This window comes from Nicotiana tabacum, chromosome 11 (assembly GCF_000715075.1).
Source record: "Nicotiana tabacum cultivar K326 chromosome 11, ASM71507v2, whole genome shotgun sequence".
NCBI classification, from domain to species: Eukaryota; Viridiplantae; Streptophyta; class Magnoliopsida; order Solanales; family Solanaceae; genus Nicotiana; species Nicotiana tabacum.
In genome coordinates this window covers 5,920,504-5,939,751 of record NC_134090.1, presented here as the reverse complement: position 1 = coordinate 5,939,751, position 19,248 = coordinate 5,920,504, and the positions used below count along the sequence as shown (strand labels likewise).

The window sequence follows — 19,248 nt, the reverse complement described above, 5'->3', positions numbered from 1 at the left end:
GGCGGAATGTCTGGGCGAGACACTGCCCATCCCAGTTGTATGAAGATCTATGGTTGCCATGTAGCAACAGTAGCTCTCGAGATGCAGGTCCGGGATGCACAGGGGGAACCTCCATGACGATGTCCGTAAATTAAACATTATTAATTAAAGTATTTTTCTTTTTGATTGCTTAACATCTTAAAACATATTGCAATATCTTTTATATTAATATTTAATCGATATTTTTAATATATTATTACTTAGGTTGATACATTTTCTATATTATTATTTTATATGTTAATTTATTATTTTATATGTTAGTTTATTATTGTATATGTTTGTTTATTATTTTATATGTTAGTTTATTATTTTACATGTTTGTTTGTTATTTTATATGTTAGTTTATTATTTTATATGTTTGTTTCTTACTCAGCTATTTTTGGGGACAATAGAATTAAATAATTAATTTTTATAACTATACATGATATAATTAATAAGTATTCATATAAAAATACTTAGTTTGACAAATATTGTTGTTTTTATGTTATTTTCTTACATTTGTTGACTAAAATTCGAGAAAGTTTGTGTTTTAACTATCATTTTTTTTTTCCAGATATTTTTTGGGTTAACAGATAATTAAATAATTAATTTCAATAGCTACAAAGATAATTTAGTAATTATTCATATAACAGATAATTAGGTTGATAAATTTTCTATATTAATATTTTATTTCCAACATTTTTTCACTAAAGTAACACTACTCAAAATGGCCATGAACAAAGTCAACTACCATTAGCTAAAATTTATTATTAGTTTTACTATGCTAAAAGGCACTACATTACAATTACGGGTACAACATAACACAAAAAGGCACTAAGCAATAATAAAGTCACATATTAATATACGTACAACAATCAAATCCAAATAGCATTAATTATTTATAAAATAATAATTTATCTATTTTACTAATTTTTAAGCACATAAATAATCTAATCCGGATAAAAAATAACAAATTAATTAAATCACAAAATAATCACGAAAAAATATAGACCACAGTAAAAAACAACTAATACGCCTTTTTTATACATGAGTTTTACCAAAAAGTAAGGCGGAATAACTCGATTTAAATTTTTTTGAAAGGTGAAGATTTGATGATTTAGGGCCGAAACGAGCAATCCACTACGCGATAACCACTTAGATCCGGTGTTAGCTTGCTACAATACGGAGAAGATGCATTTTTTTGTGGGACGGGTGGGTTCCAATGAGTTTTTTTTGCTTTAAAAATTAGGGGGGGGCTGGAATGGTGGCGGCTGGGCGGGGGTTCTGGTTTTCTAGTCGGGGAAGATGGAGGTCTGCTTTTTTAAATAGGTATAGTGCATATATAGGATGTGTTATACTATAACGCGTCCTATATGTGCGCTATACCTCCCGCCCTTTTTGAGTTCATAGCGCGGTGAATAACCGCGCTATATATAAAATGATACACATTTCTTTTTACCTAGTTGTGTCTTTTGAGTCAAAAAAAAACATTTTGGACTCCTAGTGAACACGTCCATTTTCTAGCCAGTTTCTGAAGTTCCTGTGAGAATTGAGACTCCTTTTCATAGTAAGTTTCTCAGAAGTTATTTTCCATTATAGTCAACAAACGCGTGGAGTTAGTAGGCGTTTGTACATAAGAATTGTAAAATTCGAAAAAATGGTGAAAAATATTTTCAAGCGAAAATGGTATTTAAAATTTAGAGTTGTGTTTGGATATAAATTTTAGTTTAGGTTGTTTTTGAAATTTTGTGAGTGATTTGAGTGAAAATTTTGAAAAACAGTTTTTTGAAGTTTTTAAAATTTTCGAAAATTTCCAAAATATATCTTCAAGTGAAAATTGAAAATTTTATGAACAAACGCTGATTTTAAAAAAAAAGTGATTTTTTTTTTTGAAAAAATCTTCCATCAAATTTTATGTCCAAACGGGCCCTTAATTTCACCTCCTGCAAAACAAACTTAGTTACCCTCTTTTGTTTAGCAGTTGCAGAGCTATTAATTACTACTTTGATAGTCTAATCATTCTTCTAAGAAACTTCTCTGTAATTTCATCAAGACTTTACTCCTATCCCGCGTAGAAAAGAGGGTAATATGTACACTATATGCTCATTTATGAAGAGAAACCTTGACGTAACTGGTAAAGTGGTTGTCATGTGACAAGAAGGTCACGGGTTCGAGCCGTGAAAACAACCTCTTACAGAAATGTAAGGTAAGACTGCGTACAATAAATCCTTGTGGAGACCTTTCCACGAACTCCGCACATAACGGGAGCTTAGTGCACCGAACTCCTTTTTTAGTATATGCTCATTTATGTTACTTATTCTTAGGAACAAATTTGAGATTGGTAAATTTAGAGATATTATCACAAAAATGCTTGCAGTAATTGCTTGTAATTTTCCATAATGGCAAGGAAGAGAATAACAAAGTCTGTAGGAAGAAAAAGCACAGTGCAATAATAGGAAGTAAATCACAAGAACTAGAAAGGCCTTTAGGCAAGAGAAAGAAATTGGAATTCCAATGATCATAAGGAAACCAATAGAACAAATGTAAAGAATTGTAAAGTGGTTCAATGTTTCACCCCTACACTACCAAAGAAACTACATACAGGCCCTCCTCGTGGCTTTGTACAAAATTATGCAGTGTCTGAAGATCAGTAAACCTACTTCCTGTTCCAAAAAGGTAATGGGATCGACGATAACTTAGTCGCGTTTCTTGAAAAGAAAATGTGCATGTTTCACCTTCTGCAATGGCAATATCGCAAGTGTTATCATGCTACAATAGATTCATGCTCCATACAAGAATTCCCAGAATTGTCAGCATTGTTGAATAGGCATTGTTGTTTAAATACCGAGCAGGAGAAGCTGATGAAGTCGTAGAATCCATAGCTGGAGCCGTGCCATTTAGAAAAGTGCCGTTTCTGCCAAGACTGCACCAACATTCAACAAATAGTTTAGTTGTGAACTCAAGTGAAGAGAGATTCAGTGAAAGTAAACCGCTGACAGTATTACTTAGTTACTATGTAGTAGCCAATTTGATGCTAAAACAGGTAATTTTTTAATTAACTATATGGCACAAAAAAGCATCGGTTCATAAATAATAAGTACCTTCCAGAAAATACACAAGAACCATGACCTGCAATATACACAACATAAGAATAATTAGTGTCTTCATTCTTTTAAATTCTAAATATCAAATACTGCAGGAAAGTGTACTTTTGGCTAGACGGACGAAATGCTTACTTGGATTTGTTGTGGTGATAGTAGCTACCCCGTTGAAGTCACAAGTCCCAGGAGCCCTACCCATCATGTGATAGTAGGCATCAAAAGCATAGGTAGCGTGTGCAGCGACATTATCTGGTTCATAACACGGTTCCCCCTGCAACAACGCTGAACAATCCACCTTACCAGGTCCGCAAGCCCAATCCAAAGCAGCTTGTAGCATTTTAGAATCTGCCCCGTCTTTGGCAGCACAATAAGTCTGATTCGAAGTATCATTTGCAAACATAGACCCTGATTCAGTCAAGCGTAGAATATAAACTGGTGTGCCGTTGGCATTAAATAATCCCCAATTCTTCTCTGACAAATGCCCTGGCTTATTGTCCTCATTGTATAGCTCGTAGATGTACGTACTAACAGCAATACCGGGATGCTTAGGAGTTCCGGTTTTGTTTAGGACATGCTTTATCAGATTGCTGTTGTACGTGTTGGCATTGTCTAAAGTAGCATCAGGTTCATCGGAGTCGCCCTGTGATGGCCAGCCCGATTCAGTCACCATAACTGGAATATTAGTGAAATTGAGATCAAGCATAGCAAAGTAAGCAGCATCAACCATTGCATCAAAGACGTTAGTATAATGCAAAAGTGTGTTGGAGTCCACTGCTTCTTTATTTGCAGCTAGGGGCCTGAAGAGAGCATAATCTAGTGGAATAACACCGTTGGATAGCATGTAGTCGTAATAAGGATACACATTTAGCATGAAATAAGAACCAGTGGATTGCAGGAATTTCAGCATTGGTACTAATACTGGTTTCAGAGTGTGATTGAAGAAGGCCTGAGATGGAGGAAACGAGTCGAGGATGATGGAAGAAGCTAGAGGCGTTGAAACTTTTATTTGCCTATCCAGGTTAGATGCCACGAGCGCTGAATGGATGAACTTAAGGGCATTGTTGAGGATAGATGCAGCATTTGGCAGGGCGGATAGAACCTCGGAACCAACACAAATAGTTGTGATGTTGGTAGCTGGATAATGCGAAACAACATTTTGAGCAACCCAATTAGCGGCAGTAGCATTTGATTGACCAACAGCAAGGAGCTGTTCGTTGGGCACGGAAACAGCAACTTTTATGCCTGAATTTGCAAGTGCAAGGAGCATGCCGCGATCTGCATTGAAGAGTCGGACATGTCGAATTTGCTGAGCTTTAAGAAGTGCAACTACTTGAGTCGGATGAGGCATGTCCGAAAGTTCTGTTCCAATGTTCACACCAATAAAGACATCTGCACGGAAGATGAAAAAAATTGAACTATATCATCCAAGGATCAAATAAAGGTTCATATCTACATCTAATTAACAATCAATTTAATCATGCCAATCATGAGGAATACACTAATCATATGGCTTTGAATATGTTAAGATTCACAACATATGTTTGAAACATCCAGTATTCTTGAACTTGCTTGAAATTTCACTACATCACAATTGTATTTTTCTGGTGAAAAAGAGCTTTCTGTTCTAGCATCAATAAAAAACGACAGTCCGGTGCACAAAGCATCCCGCATTCACGCAAGGTCCGGAGAAGGGCAGCACCCGAAGGGGTGTGATATAGGCAGCCTACTACTTGCATCAGTGGCTGACAACTCCAACCGTGTTCTAGCATCAATAAATTTCACATTTATTCACCTCTAATGTTCCATATCACAATTTACACTCCTCTATTTCCTAGTCCATAATGTCTTTGGAAAACTTAATTAAAAGTATTACAAGCACAACATCAAAGCATGATCTAGAAGTCTTCTTGTTAATACCCACCACTAAGATACTCAAGTACTCACAACTAAGTTTCTATTCCCTCTAGTTATTATTCCGATTTTGAACAAAATATATGCATCAATTATTGAGGGCCATAAGGACAGATGTCCACATCAGATTCCAAAATAACCAAGAGAAAAAAAAGAATTAGACAAGAAAGCTGGGACCAAGTATTTGAGCAGTTTGCTGATAATTTGGGAGCATACCAACGTGGCCTAGTATTAAAAAGCACATGAAATTAGTTGTACATCAGATTCTTCCTGATTCTTTTTCCATCTGAGATGTTTGTTCTCTTCTTTTGTTCTTTGTCTCATGCATGATTATAAATCTCAAAAAACATGGTTTCTTCTATTTGTCTGGTTGCTTAATACCTATATTCTCTTCTATTTCTTGAGAAAATGCAAAAAATATCAACTTGGGGCTATTATTGAGCTTACTAGGACACCCTAGTTAATTTTTTTTCTGTCTTTTGCTCCACTATTCCACCAAACACCTGTTAATTGATATCTTTCACTAGCAAAAATACATGATAACTCTGCCCACCTGGGTGTATCATAGATTTCGCTCACTTCATTGGCCACTAAGTCACGACGATGCAACACTATAGTAAAAGGTTGTACATTAGGCTCTGCAGTTTGTACGTGAATTTTTGGTTTAGGCAGAAAAGACATTTTACTAGAGTACATTCAACACTGAAGTATTGTAAAGTCATTCACATTAATGGCCAAACTAAACTACAGGCAGAAAAGACAAAGGAACAGGAAAGTTGGAAACTTTACTCTTTTCAACTTCTCCTTCTTACCATTTCTTCACAAAAAACCTAATTCATACTCCATCTCTTACATATTTAACATTAAAAAAATCCCATTGCATGACCAAACCAGAAAACATAAAAAACTAAGACTGCCTAAGCCTTCATTTAATGAAAGGAATTAACAAAATCTTGAAGATTAAAAAGGGTTAAATTTCACACATGGAGAATAAAGCGCAAATTTTTTACCATTATAAGTCAACTTCATATCCCACAGACTATATTAAAATAAAAACATTACCAACTTAAACAACTTACATCACTAGTAAAACAAACCATAATCAACCAAAATAACACTTTGAATAGCACTAGCCAAATCAAGAACTTACAAAACTCAAGGGATTAACAAATGCAACCCTCATTTATTATTAAAAAAGGGAACTTGAACTATAATAATAGCTCATTTTCATCAGAAAATACTACAGAAACCACCAAAATAGCAGGTAAAAAATCCCATATTAAAATGGAAAACCATATTAAAACAAAGACATTACCAACTTATCACTAGTAATCAAACCATAATCAAGCAAAATAACACGTAGAACAGCACTAGCCAAAACAAGAAAGTGTTTGAACTATAATAATAGCTCACCTTCATCAGCAAAAACTGCAGAAACAGCTAAAAACAGCAAGAAAAGCAAAGCCCTGTTATTTTCCATTAAACCCCACTTCAAGAAAAATGAAAAAGAGTAAGAAAAATGAAGAAACTAGAGAGAAGATGCTAGCTTTGAGCAAAGGGAAGGCAAGAAATAAAGTGATATAGTGGAAAAGGTATGGAATGAAGAGAATATTGAAATGGAAAACAGAATCTCAGGAGAGAAACAAAGAAGAGTGGGGTAAGAGTGAGTGAAAAGGTATTTAATTTATAATTTAGTAGAAAGATGGAGAGAAGAAGAAGACTCTGGTTTTTGCATCAATCACGTGGATGTCTTGTCAGAATATAGATCCTACGGTCAAGAATCCAGCATATCTAATATCTTCACTTCATATTACTATTTCATTATTATTTGTTTAAGCTCTGCTTTAAATCTTATTTATAGTTAGATAGATTCATCAGCTTGAACATTTATCATCTCAGAATATTGAAAAGAAAAGTTTATAAGTAGCTGTTAACATAGAGAATTTCTTGCTCCCGGAAAATATGAAGTGACACTCAGTGTGACCTAACGGACTATGATAAACGAAAATTAAAGAAAAAAATAACACTACATAATTTTTTCCTTTTTTTCATAAGAGATATATATTATATTTTTGTTAGGAAAGAATATTGATTTACACTTATATTTACAATAAATCAATAAATACTCCTATATTATATATATTTGTACATAAGTTATATATATAGCTTAATTACGTAAATTAATATACGTTCTCATTTTATTTGATCACTTAATCGTTGTAAATTAATATGATTTGGATATATGTTAAATGTTGATTATTTTTTTCTCGTGTGTTATCATACTAAATGTGAATAGACCATAATTTGACATGAAGAGTAAGTAGGCGTTTGGACATAAGAATTGTAAAATTCGAAAAAATGGTGAAAATTTTTTTTAAGTAAAAATGGTATTTGAAATTTAGAATTGTATTTGGACATAAATTTCAGTTTAGATTGTTTTTTAAGTTTTGTAAGTGATTTGAGTAAACTTTTGAAAAATAACTTTTTGCAATTTTAAAAATTTTCAAAATACATCTTCAAGTGAAAATTAAAAATTTTATGAACAAACGTTGATTTCGAGAAAAAAAAATGAAAAAAAATTTAAAAAATCTTCCATCAAATTTTATGTCCAAACGGGCCCTAATTTTCCATTTCACAATGCAAATAAATTGAAGAGATAAAGGGAAAAAAACGAATTCTTGTATTAATAGTTCCGGAGTTTTTCTGCATGGAAACAAACAAAAGCACTTTCTAGGTAGCCGTTACAGGCTTGTAAATTTATCATGTTATGTTTGTCTTTATCAATGCCATATTTTGACATGTAAATGCTCAAGTATATCAGAGACTGTAGCCAAAAACAGACACATATTCCGGTGCACTAAGTATCCCAAATTTCATGTAGGATTTGGAGATTTTATGTAGATCTACCCTAATACAAATATTAGTGAATGATTTTACGATTAATGCCTAAGTCAAAATTTTTACCAAGAGATTTCAAAATATAAAGAAATAAATTCACAGAGAAAGAAGGGGGTTTTAGGCCTTCATGGCCTTTTACAATGTTGAATTTAAGAAAATGTGTTTTTTAGACCTCTTACGTGTAAAAAAAGATCTCTTATGTGTTAAAACAAATCTCTCATGTATAAAAAGAGATGAGGTCATAAAACTAAATACAAGTTTGTAATGAACCACAAAACTAATTGATCCGAAGAAGCAAGAGGTGTCAATATCATATATAGTATATGTATACAAAAATATTTTTTTTCCTAGTTACACAATATAATTTTTGGATGAACCGCTTGAATACATGTGGCCGCGTCAATGATGAGGGCCAAAAGAGGACATAATCACACATGTATTAACTACTTGGCAAATACTTACTCGAGTGGGATGTTTTTATTTAATTAAAAAAATAATTTTAAAAATTAACAAATCAAAATAACAATGTAATAACAATAATAATATATTTAGTTTTTACATGTGGAGTTTGATGAAAATTGTGTAATTAGTGTGTATGAAAATCTTATTCCTACTTTATGAGTGGAGAAACTATTTACCAAAAAATCTTCTGCTCAGAAAAATACAATCACAATACTAAAACAAATTAAAATATTAAAAACAATAGTAGAAACCTAGGGTGGTGGGGGCCAAAAAAGGACACAATCGCAGATGTAGTACTTTGTCGAAAAAATTAAATACAGCTGGTTCCCAACGGTCATATTCTTTAATCTTTTACTACAACTGCATATGTAACTGCAATTTTCTCTTTTTCTCTCGTAGGCTGTAACTATGTTAACTTCTTCGAGGTAGGCGTTAGAACTTTTCATGGGAAATTTATTTTCCCCTGACATATCCCTGTTTAAACAATTAAAAACTCACTCCTTGGGAAATAAACGTTCAAATGTCTGTCAAAACCCTACAGAGTACAAATCTATCCCATCATCTTAGTTAGTAGCTTAATAGATTGGCTTAAACTAACAAACTTTTTAGCCAAACACCTCTATAATAATTATCATATGTGCATGCGGTCAAAACCGGGTTTGCCCTTCGAGATTGAAACATGATGGACCAAGGTTCGTCATTATAATATCGAGTCATGAAGCGTAGTTTGGTTGTCGAGCTCAAGCCCCAGAAACCAATCTAGATCGAGATCAGTCAAGATCGAGCTCGAGACATCGAGGTCGAACAAATAGAGATCGGCCAAGATCGAGCTCGAGACATTGAGGTCGAACAAATAGAGATCGGCCAAGATCGAGCTCAAGCCCCAAAAACCAATTAGGATCGAGAACGACCAAGATCAAGATCGAGCCAAGAAATAAAAAAGTTGTTATAGCCGCAATTAGGGAGGAATCTCGGCAGAAATCACGGCTTGAATCAAGGAAAAGCTAATTAATTAATATATCATGAGATTCCCGCTATGTATTTTTAATTATATTCAAAATGGAATTCCCCCACAATATTAAGAGTCGTTATCATTTGTAGAGGGGCAGATTTAATTTTGAGATATACAGAAAACAGAGCAAATACTATCTTTTTTTTGGCTTTTGATATTTAGTCATATTGTTTCTTCTACCAATCATTCTCCGCTCTATTTGAAGGTGATAAAACTTGAAGGCTTAGGCTAACTAGTTCATTCGGTTTGCATTCATTTCTTTTATAACTAATTTCGATATTCATTTACATATCTTTCCCAATTTGTATCAATTTATATTTCGTATCCTTAGAACTACGTATAAATTCAACTCTATCCGTTTTTTGAGTAAACAGTTTGGCGCCCACCGTGGGGCTAAGGATAATAGTGATTATTTGATACAAATCTCTGTAAAACACACACTATTTTACACTTGCTCTTGGATGTGTCTTTCATTTCAGGCTGAAAATGACAAACTCTCAGTTAATGGCCCTACCTATCGACAACAAATATGGCCATCAAGATGAGAATAACAATGTGACGCCCGGGGATGAAAGGCCACATGTTGACCCCGTTGGGACTCGGGTCGTGGATCCAATTGGCGTTAATTCGCATATGGCTATCGAAGTGAACCAACATTCTGGCCCCGAAAACAGCATTCATTGTGGAACTCGATCTGCAGTTCGAAATACCCAAAATATTGGAGAGGACGGGATCAGCCTGCGTATGATTTTTGAAATGTTGCAAGCTCAACAGGTAGCGATAGCTCAGTTGTAGAGCCAAACCCAGGCACCGAGCAAGCCTGAGCTCGGTCCACCCCAAGAAGTCAACCATAGAACGAGGCCAGCTGTAGTAAGGTCAAATGGACAAGAATCGGGGACTAAACCCGAAATTATAAAGATGCTCGAGAAACTGACGAAACAGATAGAATCAGGAGAAAAGAGGATTGAAGCAAACGACAAGAAAGTAGAAACTTATAACTCCAGGGTTGATCAGATCCTGGGGGCACCACCAATATTTAAGGGTTTAGATTCCAAAAAGTTCGTACAAAAGCTCTTCCCCCAAGCGTAGCTCCGAAATCGATTCCCAAGAAGTTTCGCATGCCCGAGATTCCCAAATATAATGGAACGACCGACCCCAACGAACATGTCACCTCTTACACGTGTGCCATTAAAGGAAACGATCTAGAGGACGACGAGATCGAATCTGTATTATTAAAGAAAATCGGGTAAACCCTGTCAGAGGGAGCAATGATATGGTATCATAATTTATCACATAACTCTATCGATTCTTTTGTCATGCTTGCAGATTCTTTTGTAAAACCACACGCCGGAGCCATAAAGGTCGAGCCAGGAAGTCGGACCTTTTCAAGGTAAGGCAAAAAGATAATGAGATGCTAAGAGAGTTTGTATCTCGTTTCCAAATGGAACGAATGGATCTACCACCGGTCACGAACAATTAGGTCGTTCAAGCTTTCATCCAAGGACTAAACGAATGAAGCTCAATGGCTTCACAACAGTTGAAGCAAAACTTGATTGAGTACTCGGCTATCACCTGGGCCGATGTACATAATCGATATCAATCAAAGATTAGAGCCGAAGATGACCGGTTGGGCCCCCCTTCTGGGTCAGTTATAAAAAGGGACATCGACCGAGAACTGAGGTCGAACAAGGACCGATACCGGCCGTATAATGGAGATCGTAGGGGCAATGAACCAGGACGCAACTCCGCATGAGTTGAAAAGAGAAGTGATTGAGGCCAAGGGTTTTGAGGGCTGATGAACAAGAATGGTTTCGACAGGCATACCGGACCTAAGGAAGCACCGCAATTGTCAGAGTATAACTTCAACATTAATGCATCTGCCATCGTATCGGCTATCGGACGCATCAAAGATACTAAATGGCCTCAACCTCTGCAGACCGATCCAGCTCAGAGAAATCATAATCAAATGTGCAAGTATCATGGCACCCATGGCCACAGAATGGAAGATTGCAGGCAGTTGAGAGAAGAGGTAGCCCGGTTATTCAATGAAAGGCACCTTCGGGAGTTTTTAAGTGACCGGGCCAAGAATCATTTCAAAAATAGAGAGTTCAACAGACAAAACAAACAAGAAGAGCCACAATACATTATTCACATAATCATCAGAGGGATCAATGTCCCACATGGGGCAGTGTTTAAACGCACTAAGATGTCAATTGTAAGAAATAAGCGATCTCAAGCTCGGGATTACATACCAAAAGGAACTTTGTCCTTTAATGACGAACACGCAGAAAGAATCATGCAGCCCCCATAACGATGCGTTGGTAATATCTATACTTATGAATAAAACTCAAGTAAAGCGTGTGTTAATTGATCCAGGTAGTTCGACCAACATCATTCGATCGAGGGTTGTAGAGCAACTCGGTCTACAGGACCAGGTCGTGCCCGCAACCCCGGTACTAAACGGATTCAACATGGCATGTGAAACTACTAAGGGCGAGATAATTCTGCCAGTAAACATGACCGGGACCATCCAAGAAATGAAGTTCCACGTGATCGAGGGTGACATGAGGTATAACGCCCTGTCCGGGAGGCTGTGGATCCACAACACGAGAGCAGTACCCTCGACCCTTCACCAGGTTCTAAAATTCCCAATACTAGAGGGAATCAAAACAATCTACGGGGAGTAACCAGCCGCAAATGAATTTTTTGTTGTCGATGAAGTGATTCTTATATCATCACTCTCATCGACAAAGGGATCAAATTCGAAGGAAAAATGGGATACCAAATAGCAATCACAAACGTCAGCCTCGACCCAACTAGAGAAGCAGAAGACTGACGAAGATGATGAATATGGGATGCCTCTATCCTTCATGGTCCCTGATGATTCCGATGCTACCAAATCAACGGTCGAAGAACTGGAGCAAATCACACTAATTGAACATCTGCCCGAACGAAAGGTATACCTGGGCACGGGGTTAAGTCTCGAACTCAGGAAAAAGCTTGTTCAATTTCTTATAGCTAACATAGATTGTTTCGCTTTGTCCCATCTTGACATGACAGGGATCCCATCGGAAATCACCATTCATAGACTAATCTTGGATCTGAAATTCCATCCGGTAAATAAAAAAAAAAAGGCCCCAGACCGAGGTCAAACATGCCTTCATCAAGGACGAGGTAACCAAACTTCCCAAAATAGGATCCATTCGAGAAGTAAAGTACCCCGAATGGCTAACAAACGTGGTGGTAGTCTCTAAGAAGGGAAACAAACTTAGAATGTGTGTAGATTATAAAGACATGAATAAAGCATGCCCCAAAGGTTCATTCATTTCGTGATCCTTAGATAGGAGCCACCGATCTTTCTCACTGCTTAAAAAGAAGAATCGAGCCCGCCGCTACTTCATACCCCGAAAGTGGACAAACATCTTTACCTATACTTAGCTGTCTCGGGATAGCGGTAAGTAGAGTCCTGGTCCGAGAAGAACAAGGAACGCGATTGCCTATTTATTATGTCAGTTGGACCTTAGGTGAGGCCGAAACTATATATCCATACTTAGAAAAATTAGCGTTTGCTTTAATAAGCGCCTCTAGGAAACTAAAACCATATTTTCAATATCATTTGATATGTGTTGTAACAACTTATCCTCTTCGAAATATTTTACACAAACCCGAGCTTTCGAGGCGATTAGCCAAATGGGCCATAGAAATCAGTGGGTATGATATTAAGTATCGACCCTGAACCGCCATAAAATCTCAAATCTTGGCGAACTTCGTGGCTGACTTTACGTTGGCCTTCGTACCCGAAATTGAAAAAAACTACTAATAAAATTGGGTACATCTTCGGGAGTCTGGATCCTCTTTACGGACGGTGCTTCGAACACGAAGGGGTCCTAACTAGGTATCGTACTAAAACCACCCATAGGTAATGTAGTTTGACAGTTTATCATAACTATAAAATTAACTAACAATGAGGCCGAGTATGAGGCCATGATTGCAGGTGTTGAACTAGCTAGAAGCTTGGGAGCAGAGGTCATAGAGTCTAAGTGTGATTCCTCCTCGAACATCGGTCGAAGATAACAGTACCTTTAGAACTACAAGTGACTCTACATCGATTTAAGGAATGGACCTTACAACATGTACCTTTAGAACATAACAGTGAGGCCGACGCTCTTGCAAACTTAGGTTCATCGGTCGAAGATGACGTACTCAACTCGGGGACTGTCGTAAAACTCATGAGATCGGTAATCGAAGAAGGTCACGCTGAGATAAACTCCACAAGTTTAACCTGAGATTTGAGAAAATAATAGATATAGTGTACTTAAAGAACGGGAAGCTTCCATTAGATCCAAAAGAGTCGAGAGCTCTGCGCACAAATGCATCACGATTCACTTTGTCCGAAGACAGAACGCTATTTAGAAGGACGTTCGATAGACCATTTGCAATATGTTTGAGCCAAGGAGATACTTACTACATCCTACGGGAAAATCATGAGGGCACTTATGGAAATCATTTATGTGGCGATTCTCTGGTTCATAAAGTAATCAGAGCAGGGTATTATTATACCGATATGGGCAAGGATGCAAGGGAATTTGTTCGAAAATGCGACAAATGCCAAAGGCATGCGCCCGTGATTCATCAACCCGGGGAACTACTCCACTCGGACCAATCCCCATAGCCCTTCATGAAATGGGGAATGGACATCGTTGGGCCCCTCCCATCGGCCCCAGTTAAGGTTCAGTTTATTTTGTTTATGACTGATTATTTCTCTAAATGGGTTGCAGCACAGGCTTTCGAGAAAGTCAGAGAAAAGAAAGTCATAGACTTCAATTGGGACCACATCATATGTCGATTCGGGATGCCATCCGAGATTGTATGTGATAATGAAAAACAATTCATCGGCATCAAAGTAACTAAATTTCTCGAGGAACAAATGATCAAAAGGATCCTATCAATACCTTATCATCCTAGAGGGAACGGACAAGCCGAATCGACCAACAAAACCATCATCCAAAATCTTAAGAAGACGTTGACCGACGCCAAAGGAAAATGGAGAGAAATACTACCCGAGGTCCTATAGGCATACCGCACAATATCGAAATCCAGTAGCGGGCAACACCGTTCTCGTTGGTGTATGGAGCTGAAGCTCTGATCCCGGTCGAGGTCGGAGAACCTAACATCAGGTTTCGATATGCAACAGAGGAGTCAAATAATGAGACCATGAATACGAGCATAGAATAGTTGGACGAAAGTTGCGAAGCCGGTCTCGCCCGATTGCCGCCCAAAAACAGCGGATCGAAAGGTACTACAATCGAAGAACCAATATTCGACATTTTAACATCAGGGACTTGGTGCTAAGAAAAGTCACCCTCAACACTTGAAATCCAAATGAAGGGAAACTGGGTCCGAACTGGGAAGGACCGTATCAGGTTCTTGAAATCATCGAAAAATGATCCTACAAGCTCGGCATGATAAACGACAAACAACTACCGATCAAATGGAATGTATCGCACTTAAAACGATACTACTGCTAAGGTACGACCCCTCCCATCTTCATTTATATTTCAAAACTAACCCTTACAGGTGTTCGACCAGAAACATCGATGGATTCTTCAACATGAAGCCTTTAGGTCTGAAAGCACACGTTGCACTCTTTTTTCCTTAGACCGGCTTTGTCCCAAATGGGTTTTCCGGTGAGGTTTTTAATGAGGCAATCATTGATCGTGCTAACTTAGAACAATTCAACAGTATCTGGGGCCTCTTTACAATCAACATCGAATACTGGAGGGCATTGCCCCTCGAATATCAAGTTTGATGCAAGGAAGTTACTTCATGGCAGCAAGGTCTCGATAGGAAAAAATTATAAGGGCCAAACGGTCAAGCAAACCATGCCCGCATAGTTTGCTCGAGCCCTGGCACAGAACATGTACAAATATATAATGATTTATAAAGAGAAGTATTCTTCTTTACCGATATCTCGTACCTTAGAAAAGTTTTTCTACTTTACAATTTCATATTCTCGATCTATTATGTAAACAGGCTTAAGGGCCGATCATGACCGGAGTTCGGATGATTACCCCCACAATCGGGGAATGCCGTCCGAAAAATAAACGAGATTGAATTACATAAACTCCGAGATCATAAGACCTTTCAGGAAACCCTCAATTTTATAGGCCACGGCCACCCCACTCGGGGACTGACACTTCGGGTAAGCTCGAAGTAAAACGGGAAAATAAGCCGAAGAGGCAAATCCCGAACTGAAAAGGCTACGGCCGAATTAACACGGTTCGGAGACGTCCGAATTCCGTAACAAAACAGGCCTTCGAATTCTTTCATAAACCGGTTAAAAGAGCTACCCCGGCAAAATCATAAAAGGTTTCGATAATATCAAGCCTCAAAAACTCTAATGAGTATAAAATTATTCGAACTCTCAAACAATTCTTTATTTCATGCCAAGGCATTACAAGTTTCGCAAATACAAATGATAAGAAACTTTTTCAAGTCGGAAAAGGGACAAAGCCATAAACAATCTTTTTGTAAAAGCATAAGGGTTGTTTTTTGCCTTGAGTTCGAGAGACCATCCTCGCTCAAATAAAAAACCTAAGATTTACCTTACTTTGAATTCGAGCAAGCACTCACTCGATCATAAAGTCTAAGGGCTATACTAATTCAGTTCCAATCAAATTGTCTAAACCTCAGATCTTAGAATACAACTTCATAATTTTATAAGGCGGAAAGGAAGAAAGTTTTTATATATATGTCAGAAATCATTTACAAGGGCAACATGACCCGATCAAGTTTCTCTACAAAAGACCAAAATGGTCTTAAAAGAAACACAAAGAATACTAATCCTAAAGGACTTAGTCCTCTCCGGGAGCAGCATCTTCGCCCTCGAGACTCCTTCGCTTTCAGATTCGCTCATACTCCCGTTATCATCATCATCAGGAAAAGCCAACACTCTGGTGTCGGCTTCAAGCTCCTTAGCATCCTCGATCTCGGCTGTAAGATCGAAGCCACGAGCATGGATCTCCTCGAGAGTCTCCCTTCGAGACTGGCATTTAGCATGCTCGGCAACCCAGTTTACTCGAGCCTGAGCAGCCTCGGCAACCTCTTTTGCTCGAACCTGAGCAGCTTCAACATCGGACCGGTAGACGACCACCATTGCATCAGTATTAGCCGTGGCTATTTCGACCTCTGATTTGGCCGCTGCAAGTTCTGCGACCAGTCTCTCTCGATCAGAAGTTGCTGAGCCCAACCGAGACTGGAACTCATAGATTTTCTTGGCTTGCACCTAGGCCTTCTCTTTCAATCTTCGGAGTTGGGCCTCAGCCAAGGCCAGTCGAGCTCGGGCAACCTCCTTTTCTGAGGCAAGGCGGTCCATGTTCTTCTTCCACTCCTCGGCCTCTGCTTTCACTGCGTCCACTTCAACACAAAGCAGCCTGATCACATCGAACTTTTGTTGGACCTGTGGGACCGAACTGTTAGCCATCACGCCCGAGTCAGTGTCATTAACTTCAAAGATTCTTTTTACCTGCTCGGCCAGATCAACTTGTTCTTTCTGAGCTGCTTCGTGCTCATCCCGAAGTCCTTTTGCTTCTCCTTCTCTTTGCTCACTGAGAAGCTTGAAGGCATCTCTCTCCTTAGTAAGCCCTCGGATTTGGGCTTCGTACCGGCTCAGCTCCCCTCGGGATCGAAAAAATGCCTCATGATGAAGCACAAAGGCCTACAAAAATATAAAGAAGGAATTATACAAGAAAAAAAAATACAAGTATGTAAATTGACAAAGAAAATATGAACTTACCCGATTCAGGGCCTGTTGAGCTTCGTTGAAAAGACAAGATGCTCTCCACCTCGCTCGAGCTCTTCTTCGGAGCCTCTAAGTCACTTAGACCGGTGACATCTTCTACCCCAACAAAATAGCCATGAAAAGGATCTTCCTCTCCATGGGCTCTCTCCCCGTGACAAGTCTCCACGACCTGAGCGTCGCGTATCATAGACTAGGAAAATGAAGGAAACAAGGGGGAATCCCCGATCTCTATTGCCCCAAGTAGGTTTTTGGGGGTGCCGCCTCCGTCTTGATGAGCCTCAACTCGGTTTCTGCATCGGCGTCCACCGCCTCTTCAACGGCCTCTTCGCCCCTAGATAAAATATCTTCGGTTCCCCTCGGCTCGGGAACTTGGGCCGGAGTCTCCTCCTCGACCTCATAGAGCCTAGACGGAGCAGTAGCAACTCCCATCGGTTCCGAAGTTTTTTGAATATCGGTTCTAGCTCGTGCATGGGCCACCATCCCAGAATCACCTTCTTCTTTTTCTTTTTCTTCTTCTTCTTCTTCTTCTTCTTCTTCTTCTTCTTCTTCTTAGTCTTTGGACTGACTCCATAGTTAGTGGGATTGTGTTCCCATTGGGTTTACGGGCCGCTCTCTTCTTGGGTTTTTGACCATCGGAGTCTGAGGCCTTTTTTCTCTTAATCACCTTTGCCGATTTCGAGATAGGCGGTAAAGCTTCTTCATCACCGGATGGGGGTCTCATAGTCGCATCCTTTCCGAGACCTACAAATGGAGAAAGTAAGTAAACTCATGCTTGAAAAAATGCTTGAACGATAAGCAAATTGGTAAGCCAATAAGAAGGCTTACCATGAGTACGAGCCTCCCACCGGCCCTTTGACAAATCGCGCCACGCGCGCTCGGCGTATGTTGACGTTAAAACCAGGCTTCTGACCCAATTCTCGAGGTAGGGAACCGCACCCGGCATCCAAGCAATGACTACATCTAGGAAAACACTGATAAGAAAGGACGAAGAAGTAAAAACAACAAACAGAAATTAAAAACGGGATCATACTTATGTTTCATATTCCATTTCTCCGGAAGTGGCATGCTCTCAGCCGGGATTAGGTCCGAGGTCTTCACCCGAACGAACCGGCCCATCCAGCCCCGATCTTTGTCTTCATCTATACTCGAGGTGAACACCTTGGTGGCCCGGCGTTGAAGCTTTATCAGCCTACCTCAGTAGAGTCGAGGGCTATATAATCTTACGAGGTGGTCGAGGGTGAAGGGAAGCCCGTCGATTTTGTTCACGAAGAAACGGAGCAGTATCACGATCCTCTAGAAAGAAGGGTGAATTTGGCCGAGGGTCACATGGTATTTCTTGCAGATATCGATGATGACTGGATCGAGGGGACCCAGTATGAAAGGATAAATGTAAACACTCAGATACCCTTCCACGTGGGCAGTGATCACTTCTTCCGGTGCCGATACCACAACCTCTTTGTTTTTCCAATTGCAATCCTTCTTCACCAGATTAAGAAGGCTTTTGGATATCGAGCATATATATCTTGATACCGGCTCGCATCGAACAACAACCGATGAGGGTTTCTCGACCTTAAAGTCGGAATCAATAACACATACCCCGGGAATAAGTTCTTCAAGGCATGGCTCCACCACTGGTTTCTCGTCGGCCGACCGAGATGAGAAAGCAACCTCTTTCTGCGGAACGGTTTTAGATGTTTTGGTCATTTAGTTTTTGTAAACAAAGAAGAATGGAGATTGAAGTATTTGGTGTTTTAGGAAGAACAAACAAAGAAATTTGAAAATGTGGAAATATGGAGCTTTGGAGAAGGCAAAGAACTATGAAGATTGGAATGAAAAAGATTTGAAAGTAAAAATTTGGAACGATGAAGAAGGGGGGTATTTATTGGTTTCACAACGACGGTTCAAAACTGGTAGTGGCCGACCATCGACTAACGCACATTTAATACCTTGGTAACTTGACCGACGGGACGTTTGTCACATACGTCACAATCGGTTCTTTCCGAGAAATGAGGGGACTATCTATATATGGTCAAAATCGAGTTTGC

At 38.8% G+C, this 19,248-nt stretch overlaps 1 protein-coding gene across 3 annotated transcripts; it reads right to left on the bottom strand.

Moving 5' to 3' along the window:
- Positions 1-2,502: 2,502 nt before the first annotated feature.
- Positions 2,503-6,848, bottom strand: LOC107817900 (glucan endo-1,3-beta-glucosidase 2-like). Of its 3 annotated transcripts, none has more exons than XM_016643793.2 (4): positions 6,444-6,848; positions 3,255-4,508; positions 3,120-3,147; positions 2,503-2,941 (listed from the first exon to the last, which is right to left on the bottom strand). In XM_016643793.2, the coding sequence occupies exons 1-4, from the start codon at positions 6,508-6,510 to the stop codon at positions 2,788-2,790; spliced, it is 1,503 nt and encodes a 500-aa protein (XP_016499279.1). In that variant the 5' UTR covers positions 6,511-6,848; the 3' UTR covers positions 2,503-2,787. The 3 variants fall into 3 exon arrangements, with proteins under 3 accessions (XP_016499279.1, XP_075080821.1, XP_075080820.1); XM_075224720.1 differs by lacking the exon at positions 6,444-6,848 and adding an exon at positions 4,912-5,836; XM_075224719.1 differs by lacking the exon at positions 6,444-6,848 and adding an exon at positions 4,617-4,903.
- Between the last annotated feature and the right edge of the window lie 12,400 nt (positions 6,849-19,248).

Bases quoted from the DNA above. Each gene is read 5' to 3' on its own strand.
- LOC107817900 (XM_016643793.2), bottom strand. From the start codon at position 6,510: ATGGAAAATAACAGGGCTTTGCTTTTCTTGCTGTTTTTAGCTGTTTCT. The intron at 3,148-3,254 runs GTAAGCATTTCG...TGTATATTGCAG, and splicing joins TATCACCACAACAAATCCAA to GTCATGGTTCTTGTGTATTT. The intron at 2,942-3,119 runs GTACTTATTATT...ATGTTGGTGCAG, and splicing joins TCTTGTGTATTTTCTGGAAG to TCTTGGCAGAAACGGCACTT.